The sequence below is a fragment of the Schistocerca serialis genome, chromosome 4 (genome assembly GCF_023864345.2).
Source record: "Schistocerca serialis cubense isolate TAMUIC-IGC-003099 chromosome 4, iqSchSeri2.2, whole genome shotgun sequence".
NCBI lineage: Eukaryota > Metazoa > Arthropoda > Insecta > Orthoptera > Acrididae > Schistocerca > Schistocerca serialis.
In genome coordinates, this window is record NC_064641.1 from 587,530,817 (window position 1) to 587,545,904 (window position 15,088).

Genomic DNA, 15,088 nt, shown 5'->3' on the forward strand with positions numbered 1-15,088 from the left:
TACTTGCCCCAGGGGTCGCATTCTGGAAAGCTTCATGATGTCTGAAGAACTGTGCATCTTCAACTCTGCTGCTCCCACTCATTTCTGTACAGCTTCTGGGTCGTCATCAGCTATTGACCTTTCCTTTTGCTCTCCAGCACCCGCGGATTCTGCTGTGTGGGAGGTCGCTGCTGACCTCCATTCTAGTGACCACTTCCCCCTTTGGATTCGCCTCCTGGATGAGGCTATGGCATTACCAGTGCCGCCCCGGTGGCACCTCTGCTGAGCTGACTGGACACTTTTCAGCCAACTGGCTGTTTTGGAACACCGTGCCAGCGTCCACGAACGGGTAGACCATGTTACAGCCGTGATCTCCCATGCTGCTGAATTGTCAATCCCACGGTCATCCGGTCATCCCAAGAGGCATCCTGTCCCTTGGTGGACCACTGAGTGCCGCTCAGCCATCCGAGCACGCCGTGCAGCTCTGCGCCGCTTCAAGTGCCGTCCCTCAGCTGACAATCTTGCGGCCTTTCGGGTGGCAAGGGCCAAAGCGCGGCGCGTGATTAAAGAGAGCAAACGACGGTCATGGCAATCGTTCTTGAACTCCATCTCCCGCTCCACTAATTCTACGAAAGTATGGGAAGCCATCAGGAGGATTTCCGGGAAACGCAGCCAACTACCTGTCACAGCATTGCTGCATCAGGGAAGTCTTCTCACGGCGCCGAGAGACATTGCCCAGACACTGGCCATGCATTTTGCTGCATCTACCACCACTATTAACTGTGATCCAGATTTCTGCCGCTACCGCACTGCCATCGAGAGGGGTCACTTGGAATTCAGGTCTCCAACTTCTGAGCCCTACAACTGCCCCTTAACAATGTGGGAACTGGATTCGGCACTGTCTGTGGATCATGATACTGCGCCTGGTCATGATCACATCTGGTACGGCATGCTGCAGCACTTGTTACTGCCTTCCAAGGAAGTTCTCCTGAATTGTTTTAATATGATATGGTTATCTGGCATGTACCCTGACTCGTGGCAGGAGGCGATTTTGATTCCCCTTCTCAAACTGGGGAAGGACCGAACGCATCCCAGTAGTTTTCGGAGTATTGCTTTGATGAGCTGTATCGGGAAGATGTTGGAACGCATGGTCAACCGTCGCCTGGTTTGGCTGCTCGAGACCAGGCAGCTCCTTAGCCTCTCTCAGTGTGGCTTTCGGAGATGTCGTTCAACTATAAACAACTTGACCCTGCTTGAGGCGGCCATCCAGCAGGCCTTCCTGCGTAACCAGCATTGTCTAGGTGTATTCTTTGACATTCATAAGGCGTATGACACTACTTGGCACCGCCATATCCTCAATCAGCTCCATGAGTGGGGCTTTCGTGGCCGTCTCCCCATCTTCATTCGGTCCTTTCTTTCCCACCGCCTCTTTCGATATAGGGTTGGTAATGTGCTATCTGATTTGTATGTGCAGGAGAATGGTGTTCCTCAGGGAAGCGTTTTAAGTGTCACCCTCTTTGCCGTCGCCATTAACAGTATCACTTCCACTATCAGGAGTCCTGCCCAATGCTCCTTGTTTGTGGACGATTTTGCTGTTTTCTGTTCTTCCTCCAGTCTTGTCACTGCTAGTCGGCAGTTGCAGCTTACGATACAGCGATTAGAAGCATGGACTGCAAAGATGGGTTTTACCTTTTCTGCAGACAAATGTGTGTGTGTGTTCATTTTAATCGTTCTCGACGTCTTTTTACCTCCCCTGAATTGCGTCTGAGGGACACCATTCTTCCTTTTAGCGATACTGTGCGGTTCCTGGGCCTCACTTTTGATTCCAAGTTGTCGTGGTTGCCTCACCTTAAAGACCTCAAGGTGCGGGCCCTGAAGGCACTGCAGATTTTGAAGTGTCTGAGTCATCGGTCCTGGGGAGCAGATCGGGCGCGTCTGCTGCAGTTTTATAGGGCTTTCGTCCGATCGCGTCTTGACTATGGTTGCACCGTGTATGGGTCAGCAAGGCCTTCGTATCTGAAGATTCTTGACGCAGTACACCATGAGGGTATCAGGCTGGCCACTGGTGCCTTCCGTACCAGTCCCATCCCCAGCCTGTGTGCTGAGGCAGGGGAACCGCCGCTCACCATCCGGTGGAAACTCCTCATGGTGCGACAGGTGTGTCAATTCCTTGCCTGTCCTACCTCCCCTGCGTACCCTACCGTTGCCCGACCGCCTATGGAACGTCTCTTTTCCAGTCGTCCCAGGGCAACGAGACCATTTGGGATTCGTGCCAAGCATTTGCTTGAGTCCCTTGGTGTGGAGCGTGTGGCCCCCCGACGACGAGGTTTTACTCGCCTGCCTCCCTGGTTGCTCCAGAGGCCCAGCATCCTTTTAGACTTGTCGGAGTACCGGAGGAGCTGCACTCCTGCATTTGTTTTTACCTCCTTATTTTATGATATTTTAAACCAGCATCCCAACTATGTACCAGTATTTACGGATGGCTCTAAACAGGGGGACTCTGTTGGTTGTGCTGTTGTTTTCCCTGATCGAGTCGTCAAGTTACGGCTTCCTGCAGCGTTTACCATCTTTGATGCCGAATTGTTTGCGATCTTGCGGGCTTTGGAGCAGATGAGGTGTGTTCCCAGTCTTAAGTTCCTCATCTGTTCTGACTCCCTGAGTGCCCTTCAGACCATGCAACACTTGTACCCAACGGATACGGTCGTTCAGAACATCCATGATGCCCTCCTCCACCTGCAACGGCAGGGGAAGGAGGTTTCCTTCTGCTGGGTGCCGGGGCACGTGGGTATTAGGGGAAACGAACTGGCGGATGTGGCTGCCAAAGATGCGTGTTCCCTCCCTCACGTTGTTGAAAGTGCCATCCCCCTCCATGCTGTTACCTCCCTCCTGCGTTTTCGCGTTATGCGTCAGTGGGAAGAGGAGTGGCTGGCAGTCGCTGAAAATAAGCTGCGTCTGGTCAAGGCCACCACGCGGCCATGGCGTACGTCCTACCAGTCATGCAGGCGGGATGAGGTTCTCCTCACTCGCCTCCGCATCAGGCACAGTCCCTTAATGCATGGTTTTTTACTCCGGCGGGAGGACCCCCCAATCTGCAGTTCTTGTGGCGTCCAGATCACTGTCTGCCACATTTTACTTGACTGTCTTTTACTCTCTGACCAGAGGGCAGTGGTTTCTTTGCCACCGGATTTGCCCTCTATTTTACAAGATGACGCAACGACTGTCGTTAAGGTCTTACAGTTTTGTGTCCTGTCCAATTTGTTGCCTCGGATTTTAGGGAGAGGGTTTTAATGTGCTGCTGGGTGACTGGCTCACCTAGGTTTTAGGTAAGAGGTCAGCCAGTCACGATTCCCTCCTTGTTTCCCTTCGGTTTCTGTTCTCTTTTCCTTGTGTTTCCTTTCCTTTTTAGTGTGTTCCTTCTCCTCTTGTTTTGCCTCTGTATGTGAGGATTTGGAACTGCGTCAGGTCTGTGTCTTTTAGCCGTTCTCCTTGTTCGCTGTTCGTCTTAGTCCCTTCACTGCATGTGTTCCCATTTTTATGCGTTTGGGCGCTGATGACCACGCTGTTTAGCGCCCGTAAACCTCAAACACACACACACACACACACACACACACACACACACACACACACACACACACAACAAGCTGTCTCTCTGCATGAATGGCCCCTGACAAACTGTGGCCAAGAAACAAGTGGACCACCCTGTTGCTGAGTAGGCCTCCCAACATGACATCCTTGATTTCAGTGACTGCTTCACAGTTTGTACCACCTGGATCCTTCCTACCAGCACCACATTTTCTGAATTGTGCATGTGGGACCTCTCCCTGCAATATATCCTGTGTTCCAATAACGTAGCCTCAACCTTTGTTAGTCATTGTCCATACCCATCCAGCCCCTTCCCTGTTCCCATTCCAGCACTACACATCACTCTATTCCACCAACACAACCAGTCTTTCTACTTCTCTCCTTTTCTGTGCAAGCCCCGCCCCCTTGCCCCGCCCCCCTCCCCCCTGCCTCCAGACTGTACCATTTAACCTCCTCACTCTCCACCTCATCCCTGCATGCTCTCAGCAGCACTTCACTGTCCCTAACGCCTACCATGCTATCCCTCTCCTTCCCCACCCCAAACTCCTCCTTACCCCCACCCGGTTGCCTCTCCCATAATGCCCTGCTGCTCGCAGTCTGGCTCTAGCTTCCAGAGGTTGTGGTCATCTGTGTGAGAGTTGTTTTTGCGTGTGTGTATGTTGTCTACTTTTGGCATAGGCCTTGTCGGCCGAAAGTTAACTTTGAGACAGTCTTTCTGTTGTGCCTTACTGGGACTCAGCATCTCTGCTATATGGTGAGCAGCAACCATCCTTTTTATTATATTGTTACATTCCATCCTGGATTTTCCATTGTTTAATTTTGAGGTTCTATGCTCTTATTTTCCTTGTTCTTCCTAGAGACTGATGAGTGAGAAACTGCTACTTGACACAATAATCACATATCACTGCCTGAAACTCACTTTCTGCAAGAAATCGAACCTCATATCTGTTTGAAAATCTGGAGATACATGTTCTCAACCAGTTCGCTCATGCTTATTCCTGTACAGGATTGCTTAACTTTGACAAGCCTGCCAGCCATATTCAAGTGACTGCTTGATGTCATCAGAGTTTTCTGATGACCACAACTCTAACAGGAGAGCTTCTTCTGTGATTTTCACCATGACATGTCACAATGGCCAAATGAAATTGATTCGCTAGGTTACCAAGTACAAGTATTTTTAAGTCAAGTGCAGGGTCAGAGAGCAGATATGTCATCTCTGATGTAGGCTATTTGGGAAATTATCTTGGTAAAAGTCATTATATAATTACAGTTAGAAGTGCAAGAAACATTTTGGACCACAATATCAATTATGCAATTGAAGGTGGCATCACAGTCATTGCAGGGAATGCTTCTCATTCGTGCAGTGTATTAATGCAGAAATGAGTCATTCAGAAGAGAGAAGTGGTCACATGCTTTCATTTAATTACATCTGAAAGCAATAGTAAATGACCTACCTGGCCATTGTGGTCAAATGCTGACAATTAAACTTGACAAGCAGTTAAGAAATATCATAAAAGAAAAATAACTACATCAGAAACATAAACAGAGACTTGGTGGCTTTTCCTTCTGCCCTTCTTTCTTTCTCATTCATCATGGGATCTATGGAACATGACGAATGACTGCAAAGCAATACAGCATGTAGTTGTCCTTAAACAAGAATGCTCCTGAAGAATAGAGAACGTACATAAGTCTAACAATATAATGAAAGTCACTAGTGGGAGCTTTACAATTTAAAAAATAGCTATATGTAACAAAGTTTATACTGCTACATGAAGTTGCTGGTGGTAGTTGTGTGTGTGTGTGTGTGTGTGTGTGTGTGTGTGTGTGTGTGTGTGTGTGTGTGTGTGTGTGTGTAATTTTTTTTTTCCCCCTACAGTTTTGATTGGTCAGGTCAGACACAACTCCATACTACAAGTTCCACCAAAGTGGAGGTGAAAGCTGAGGTTTCTGGTACAGCACAAATGGTATTCATGTGGTGGGAGTTACTTATGGACGATGAGGGCACAGTTAAACTCACTTGTGCTCCAGCATGGGCACATCCTGATGGTGTAAAGCAGCCTTGGCGGGACCACTGGATGCAAGCAGTATATTACTTGCCAAAGGAGTTAACTGTTACAAATGGGGAAACTCTGACACTGTACACTAGCCATGATGAGTTCTCCCTCTGGTTTGATCTATTACCATCTGCAGACACTATTAGGTAAGACCACATTTATATTAATACAGCAAATAAGTACACTTTGTTGCAGTTGCTACTGAACTACAACCAGTTTAATATATTTAATAAATTCTAATCAGTTGCAGATTGTAATTTCTTGTAGTTTTTTATGAACTTTGCTCCAGGCTGTAAAATTTACCAGCCAAAACTGAACAATTTCATCATGGTAGCTAATGATAATAGAGATTAGGTGTTATGCTTAAGGATAGTCCCTACTAATCCACTTCTAAAAGTGCTTTAGCTCATTAGCTACAAGCTGCTTCTGTTTGAAACAATTATGCTACCTCAGAGTAAAAGTTACATAAATACAGTACCTGAACTTAAATGCAATCTCTTTTTTTTTTAAAAAAAAAATCTGCATTATGCAAACACTATTTATTTGTTTCAACATGTATAAGACATTTTCTGTAGGTCAAATTTTATTTCTGTGTAGTATAATATGAAGTTTATAATCATTAACGTATTGTAGGCCTGAAAATTACAACATGAGCATTTTGTTTGGTTTGTTTCAATTGATCACCTCCCTTTTTGTTGTTGTTTGACAGCATGTCATCTGCAAAGTAGTCACAAGAAAAATTTTTTGTGCGTTTCTGAAGTACTGTTTTGTGGGTAGTGGTAATTTATGCTACTGTACTTAGTTCTTGTGTCATGTTGCATATCTATGGTGGATCTCTCTTTCTACTGCTATTGAGTACACTGTTTCCAAACTGTTGTTTACAACATTTTGCACACAACTTTACTTAGCACATGTTTTGAGCAGACGTTTCTGTCTCCATACTCATTGAGAGGTGCTATGTTGTTGACGCTGCTCTCCTGTTTATGATTGCCTTGTGTTTAATGTGGCACTAATTTTGAATGTTTCAAGAGAACTGTTATGAATAGTTCTCTCTCTCTCACCCCCCCCCCTCCCCTCACCCCCCCCCCCTCACCCCCCCTCTCTGCGGGTTCGGGGGTAAGAATAGGCCCGCGGTATTCCTGCCTGTCGTAAGAGGCAACTAAAAGGAGTCTCAAACATTTCGGCCTTAATGTGATGGTCCCCTAAAGGGTTTGACCACTACCTTTCAAAATTTTCTGTTAGTGCGTACCATTTGGGGAAGGACGCCTTACGTGTTGTATTATATATCCATCTTACCCTAAGATCTGGCACACCCAATATTGTCATGGAGTTGGCCTTACACCATGCTTCCAGCCACATCAGCTGCTGTGTGTTCCGGGCAGCATACATGCTCTCCATTATGAACTTCCATCTTTGCCCTCCTGGCATATATGGATATTCGACACCCGACATCCAGCACGGTAGCCAGTCCGTTGTGGTGGGGTCGTCATGTGCCCTCTTGGTGGTAGCCCCCTGACTACACAGGGATCGCACTGCTGATGCCTGAGCTGCTACCTCCCCACGTATGCCGAGGAGTAGATGCCTAACCCTCTGGGGCATCGGGACTCCCAGCAAAGGCCATCCTGCCAGGTGGTCTTTGCTGTGGCTGGGTGGCGCCCGCGGGGAGAGCCCCTGGTCGGAGTGGGTGGCATCAGGGCGGATGACCCGCAATGAAGCGTGGTACATCATCTCTCGCTGGTGGGCCTCCACCAGCAGTCTCTAAACGATTGAGGTCTAACCTCAACGGCAAGCAATTCAATCCAAGATCATTTCCCTTCCTGGTCACTCCATGGGAGGAACGCATGGCTAAAGACAGCACTGGAGATTATTCACCCCGGTACCTTGTCTGTACTCGGGTCGATGGTGAATCTTTTATGCAAACTAAGCCTCAGTTTTTTGTGGAGCATTTAGAGGACAAGTTCGGGGAGGTGGAGGGCTTGTCCAAAATGCGCTCTGGGCCGGTTCTCATCAAAACAGCATCCTCTGCCCAGTCACGGAGGTTGCTCACTTGTGACAAGTTGGGGGATGTTTCCGTCACCATCACTCCCCATAACAGTTTAAACATGATCCAGGGTATTATATTCCACAGGGATCTTCTTCTGCAGTCTGACGATGAACTACGCACCAACCTAGAACGACGAGGTGTTCACTTCGTCCGGCGCGTCCATCGGGGTCCGAGGGATAATCAGGTAGCCACCGGTGCCTTCATCTTGGCCTTTGAGGGTGATGTCTTACCCGAAAAGGTTAAGGTGATTGTTTACCGTTGTGATGTGAAGCCATATATCCCTCCTCCGATGCGGTGTTTTAAATGCTGGAAGTTCGGGTACATGGCATCTCGCTGTACTTCCAGCATCACGTGTCGGGATTGTGGACGTCCTTAGCACCCTGAGACTCCATGTGCCCCGCCTCATATCTGTGTTAACTGCGGAGAACACCATTCCCCCTGCTCGCCGGACTGTAGGATATTCCAGAAAGAAAGGAAGATAATGGAATATAAGACCCATGGACCGCCTGACCTACCCCGAGGCTAGACGGAAATACGAGCAGCTCCATCCTGTGGCAATGACGTCAACCTACGCCGCTACTGCAACGACGGTTCTCCCATCATCACGAATCGGCTCTAAGATCGGTCAGCATCCACCAGCCCCCTTGCTTGTGGGGGGCACTTCACAACCTGTTGCTCCTATTCCATCTACTTCAGGAGCAACACCCCCGCAACACTCGGGGACATCAGTTCCCCCTTCCCAGCCGGAGAAGCGTAAAACTTCTTCGGCTCCTCTCGCAAGGAAGGGGTCCCTTGGGGACCCCCCTTCGCAATTTCCGACCAGCAGCACAGCAGACACCCGCAATTGGCTCAAACAACCACCAGTCCCTGGTCGTAGGGCCTCACGGTCCTCGTCCGTCCCTGAGACTGACCCTGTGAAGCCCTCCAAGCCTGAACCACCAAAGGCACAACGCGAGAAACAGAAACGGAAGCAGAAAAAAGTCCCCAAGAATACCGACATCGCGGTGGCACCTGACACACCGCTTCCTACAAGCTCTGCGTCTGAGGACGAGGTGGAGATTCTGGCGTCCGCTGAGTACCTCGATCTCGCCGGTCCCTCAGACGCCGTGGATAGCGCTAGCACCGGTGCTCAATTGGAGGCAGCAGGTGACCCAGCGGTGTAATCTGCCTTCAAAGTCCCGTCACGCCTCTCTCAAACATGGCCAATAACATCCTCCAGTGGAACTGCGGCGGTTTCTTCCACCATCTAGCTGAGCTCTGACAACTTATCAGCCTTCATCCTTTTCTCTGCATTGCTCTGCAGGAAACTTGGTTTCCAGCAATGCGAACCCCCGCCCTCCATGGCTATCGGGGTTATTATAAGAACCGAGCAGCTTATGCAAGGGTGTCTGGTGGCGTCTGCATCTATGTCCTTAACTCTCTTCACAGCGAGTCTGTCCCTCTACAAATGGCTTTAGAGGCTGTCACTGTTAGGGTATGGACGCCACAGGCTATTACCGTGTGCAGTCTTTACCTTCCACCGGATGGTGATGTGACGCAGCATGAGCTGGCTGCGCTGCTGGCCCAATTGCCGCCACCTTTCTTGTTACTGGGCGATTTCAATGCCCACAACCCTCTATGGGGTGGGACTGTCTCCGATGACCGTGGTCGTGCCGTGGAGCATTTGTTGGCTCAGCTCGACCTTAGCCTCTTGAACACTGGTGCTCCCACGCATTTCAGTGTGGCCCATGGCTCGTTCACGGCCATCGATCTCTCTCTTTGCAGCCCCGGACATGTCCCATCCCTCCACTGGAGAGTGCATCCTGACTTGTGTGGTAGTGACCATTTTCTCATCTATTTGTCACTGCCCCAGTGTCATTCTTCTGGCCGCCTGCCCCACTGGGCTCTCCACAGGGCTGACTGGCCGGCTTTTACTTCCGCTGCAACCATCGAGTCGCCCCCACAGAGTGACGTTGACGAGGTGGTCCGTGTCTTAACCACGTCAATCATTTCGGCGGCAGAGGCTACCATCCCCCACTCTTCTGGACTCCCTCGGAGGAAGGCTGTACCCTGGTGGTCGCCAGAGATTGCTGAGGCTATTCGCGACCGTAGGCGGGCCCTCCAGCGTCATAAGCGGCACTCGTCTCTAGAGACCCTCATCGCCTTTAAGAGGCTCCGTGCCTTGGCCCGCCATCTTATTGCACAGCTTGAGCAGGAGTGCTGGGAGAGGTATGTCTCATCCTTGGGCTCCCGTGTCTCCCCCTTGCTCGTGTGGTCCCGGATCCGGCGGATTTATGGATACCAGACCCCTATGGGTGTCCCTGGGATCTCCTTGGACGGCGCTGTCTGCACAGACGCTGCCGCCATTGCTGATCGCCTTGCTGCACACTTTGCTAAGAGCTCTGCGACTGCAGCTTATCCCCCCGCCTTTCGCTCTCTAAAGGAGCGAGCCAAGCAGACGCCGTTATCATTCCACACGCGTCATTCTGAAAAATACAATGCTCCTTTCAGCGAGAGGGAATTCCTCGCTGCCCTCGCCGATTGCCCTGAAACGGCACCAGGACCAGACTGCATCCACGCACAGATGCTGAAGCATCTCTCCAGGGACTGCCAGAGACACATCCTCACAATCTTTAACCGCATTTGGAGCGAGGGCGTGTTCCCGTCGCAATGGCGAGAGGGTGTTATTGTCCCCATCTTGAAGCCCAGTGCAGACCCACTGGCGGTGGACAGCTATCGTCCCATTACCCTCACCAATGTTTTGCGCAAATTGCTCGAACGTATGGTGGGGCGGCGTTTGTGTTGGGTCCTTGAGTTGCGCGGTCTCCTCGCTCCATCCCAGGGTGGCTTCCGTCGGGGCCGGTCTGCAGCGGACAATTTGGTGCGGCTGGAATCTGCTATCCGTACGGCCTTTGCCCGACATCAGCATCTCGTTGCAGTATTTTTTGATCTGCGGAAGGCGTATGACACTACATGGAGGCATCGCATCCTTGCTACGTTGCATGAGTGGGGTCTTCGTGGTCGGCTCCCTGCTTTTCTGCAAACCTTTTTATTGCGCCGCTCTTTCCGGGTGCAAGTCGGTGCCACCTCTAGTTCCTCTTATACACAGGAAAATACAGTCCCGCAGGGCTCGGTGTTGAGTGTCTCCTTATTTCTAGTGGCCATTAATGGTCTGGCTGCAGCCGTGGGGTCGTCGGTGTCTCCTTCTTTGTATGCCGACGACTTCTGCATCTCCTTTAGCTCCACGACTATGGGAGTCGCCGAACGCAGGCTGCAAGTAGCCGTTGGCAAGGCAGCATCATGGACTCTGACTCATGGTTTTCAGTTCTCTGCGGCCAAGGCTCGAGTTATGCACTTCTGCAGGCGTCGGACGGTCCACCCTCATCCTGAACTTTACCTCAACGGCCACCTGCTTGAAGTGGTGGACACATGCCGCTTCTTAGGACTCGTTTTTGACACCCGGCTCACATGGGTTCCTCATATTACTCAGCTGAAGCAATAGTGCTGGCGGCACCTCAACGCCCTCCGCTGCCTGAGCCACACATCTTGGGGTGCGGATCGCTGCACGCTGTTGCGATTGTACAGGGCCCTTGTGCAGTCCAGGCTTGATTATGGGAGCCTGGCCTATGGGTCTGCGTCACCCTTCGTGTTGACGTTGTTAGACCCCATACACCACTGTGGGGTTCGGCTTGCAACTGGCGCTTTTCGTACGAGCCCCGTAGATAGTGTACTGGTGGAGGCCGGGGTTCCCCCGCTGCGGATTCGCCGCCATCGACTGCTCGCCAACTATGCTGTCCACGTGCATTGCTCGCCGGGCCATCCCAATTGTCGCCTGCTTTTCCCTGCCATGGTCCTCCATCTGCCCGAAAGGTGACCTAGGTCCGGGCTTTCCATAGCTGTCCGCGTCCAGTCCCTGCTGTCAGAACTGGGGTCATTCCCTCTTCTGCCTCCCTTCCGAGTCCATGCACCTACGCCTCCCTGGTGTTTGCCCCGGCCGTCCGTCCGTCTGGACTTGGCACAGGGAACCAAGGACTCGGTTCCGCCTGTGGCCCTCCGTCACCGTTTTCTTGCGCTCCTCGCCTCATTTTCGGGCTGTGAGACTATCTACACTGATGGTTCCCTGGTTGATGGTCGCACTGCCTACGGTTTTGCTCACGCTGCCCATGTTGAACAGCGCTCCTTGCCGGCTGGCTGCAGTATTTTCACTGCAGAGCTGGTGGCCATATTGCGCGCTCTTGAGCATATGCGTTCCAGCTCAGGTACGTCCATCGTCATCTGCAGTGACTCCCTGAGCAGCCTCCAGGCCATCGACCGCTGCTATACCTCTTCTCATCTGGTGTCCTCTATTCAGGAGTCTGTTTCCACCATTACCCGTTCTGGTCGTTCGGTGGTCTTTGTTTGGACGCCAGGTCACGTTGGCATCCCGGGGAACGAACGTGTTGACAGGCTGGCCAACGGGGCGATCGACGCCCCAGCTTTGGAGATTGGCCTCCCGGCTCGTGATCTGCAGTTGGTGTTGCGCCGTAAGGTGCTTGGGCTGTGGAATGCTGAGTGGCGTGGCCTGACATCCCTGAGTAAACTGCGAGCTGTTAAAGAGTCGACCGATGTATGGCAGTCCTCCCTGCAGGCTTCTTGCAGGGACTCTTGTCGTCCTGTGTCGGCTCCGCATCGGCCATACCTACCTGACGCACGGCCATCTTTTGCATCAGCAGGATCCCCCCCCCCTGTGTCGGTGTGGGTCCTGGCTGACGGTCGCCCACATTCTGTTGGAGTGACCCCGACTGCGCACCCTCCGGCAGTCTTTTAATCTCCCGGGCACTTTGCCTTTGGTTTTATGCGATGATGCCTCCATGGCTGACGACGTTTTAAATTTTATCCGTGGTAGTCCATTTTATCGTTCCATTTAGGGAGGTCCTGCACCTTTCCTTTTCTGTGTCTCTTGTCCTTGTGTCTCTCATATTTGGTTGCAGATTTTAGTGTGTAGTCGGCTGGTTGACTCTCTTCCCTTTTTTTGTTCTCGTGGTCAGTCAATCAGTCTCCGGCCATCTTCTTTTCTTCTGTTTCTTTCTGTCTGGTGTTCATCTGTACTCTTCTTGTCTGTAGTGTTTGTTGCTGCATTTGTGTTCTCTTAGTGCCTGGGGGGGAGTCTCCTTCCCCCTTTGGTTTTTTATCTGCTCCGCAAATTTTCGGCTCACCTGTTTTTGGAATGGGGGACTGATGACCTTCGCTGTTTAGTCCCCCTTAAACATTCCACCAACCACCGTGGGCGCGTGCACAGGTGTGTGTGTGTGTGTGTGTGTGTGTGTGTGTGTGTGTGTGTGTGTGTGTGCGCGTGTGTGCGCGCGCGCGTGCCTGTAAAATGAGAGAGAGAGAGAGAGAGAGAGAGAGAGCTGGAAAGTACTGTCACTTTTTAGGGTTGTGAGGTGTCGAGAGTATCTTGTTTTGAAATTTCTGCATGTTTGGCCAATGTAGACAGATTGGAATGAATGACAGGTTAACTGATAGATTCCAGTTTTGGGGAATTGTACTGTGGAAGTGTTTTTAGTGTTCAGATTTTTCTACACAGCATTGTTTGTGTGGAATATTTTTAGTCCTAATTTGGTTGTTTTTTTAAGTATGTTACCCACCCTGTGGGCATTCATTTTCCTGTATATTAAAATGTGCCATGCTGTGTTCTTTGTCAGATGTACCTGGTTCCGTGTGTTTGTCAAGTGTTTGTGTTCCTGGTTCTCTGTTGTGGCCAGTGTTTTTCAGGGTTTGCTCGTTTTTCATTTGCTTTTCAATTTTTTTATGCAGTTTCTGTAGTATTTGTGTGTTAGACCCTTTCTCTACGGCTATCAGGTGTATTGTAGTTGGTTGGTTGGTTTAAAAGGTGGGTGGGGGGGAGAGGGATCCAACTGCTTAGTCATCACTCCCTGTATTGTGTTTAGTTGCTGTGTGTAACCCTTTCTCTCTGGTTATCAGGTGTACTTTGTTTAGTTGCAGTGCATAGTTAAGTTTATCCAGTGGAGTTCTGTTGAGCCTGTGTATCATGTATCTGAAACTTGAGAGTTTGTGTGCCTAGGAGTGAATGGAAGAGTTGTGAATGGTTGTACTGGTGGCTGTATGTTTTCTGAATATTCCAAAATTATGATAGTTGTTAATTTTGTATGTAGTAATGTCTAAGAAATTAAGTTTCATTTCTACTTATAAACACTAAGAACACCTACACAGACAAATTCTCCAAAGCTGGAATTGGTCAATTAACCTGCAGTTCATGCCAATGTGCCTACATATCCCAAACATGCATAAATTTCAGAGCCTTAAAAGGTAACAGTACACACTCGTCTTTTGCAAATCATCTCATACAAGAAAACCACCATCCAAACAACATTGAGACTGAACTTAAGATCCTCAGAGAAAGCAATAGTCACTGTCAGAAATGCGCAGTAAAGGAGAACTATCACATACAAAAGGCAATAATACAAGGAAAATAAGGCTTGAATGAAAATACAACACTGTGCAACAAAATTCTATTTGGAACACTCGGTGAAGTACCGGGTGATCAAAAAGTCAGTATAAATTTGAAAACTGAATAAATCACGGAATAATGTAGATAGAGAGGTACAAATTGACACACATGCTTGGAATGACAGGGTGTTTTGTTAGAACAAAAAAAATACAAAAGCTCAAAAAATGTCCGACAGATGGCATTTGATCACGATACACCTGCGACTTCAGGCAACCCCAAAGCCAATAATTGCACGGACTGAGGTCTGGGTACCTGGGAGACCAAGCATTACAAAAGTGGCAGCTGAGCACACAATCATCACCAAACGACGCGTGCAAGAGATCTTTCATACGTCTAGAACCACTCCCCCCCCCCCCCCCCCCCAATAAAACCCCATGTCATTCCAAGCATGCGTGTCAATTTTTACCTCTCCATCTACATTATTCCGTGGTTTATTAAGTTTTAAAATTTATACTGACTTTTCGACCACCCGGTATACTAAGGTACTTCCCCACATAAAACATAATAATCAGCCAGTCCCAAATATCTAAAAACACCTGTTTTCTCAATCCCCCCCTCTTTCCAGCTCTCTCTCCTCATCATCATTTCACACACACACACACACACACACACACACACACACACACACACACCACACCACACCACACCACACCCACCGCTGTGGGCATTTTCATGTCACCCTCCTATCCCAACCTCTTTATAGCCCATCTAGAGGAAATCTTCATAGTATCTGGTTCAGGTTTATGAAGATATCTTCATGATCTGGACTCAGGCTCAAGATACACTTTCCTCATTCCTTCACAAACTCTACAACTTCTCTCCCGTCTTCTTCACTTGGTCCTCCTAAACCCAGCATGTCATCTTCCAGAAAGTTCCTCTCCTCTGATGACTTCATCCGCACACCTGTCTAGGTTAATCATGCCAACCACAACAGTACCT

The 15,088-nt window shown here is 49.7% G+C and overlaps 1 protein-coding gene across 2 annotated transcripts in view; it reads left to right on the top strand.

Annotated features, from left to right (window-relative positions):
* LOC126475339 (protein arginine N-methyltransferase 7-like) overlaps positions 1-15,088 on the top strand; it is a 138,686-nt gene that overhangs the window by 102,382 nt on the left and 21,216 nt on the right. For both annotated transcript variants that reach the window (XM_050103138.1, XM_050103139.1), the window contains one exon: positions 5,438-5,761. In XM_050103138.1, the coding sequence (XP_049959095.1) occupies positions 5,438-5,761 (324 nt within the window). The remainder of the gene's footprint in view (positions 1-5,437; positions 5,762-15,088) is intronic.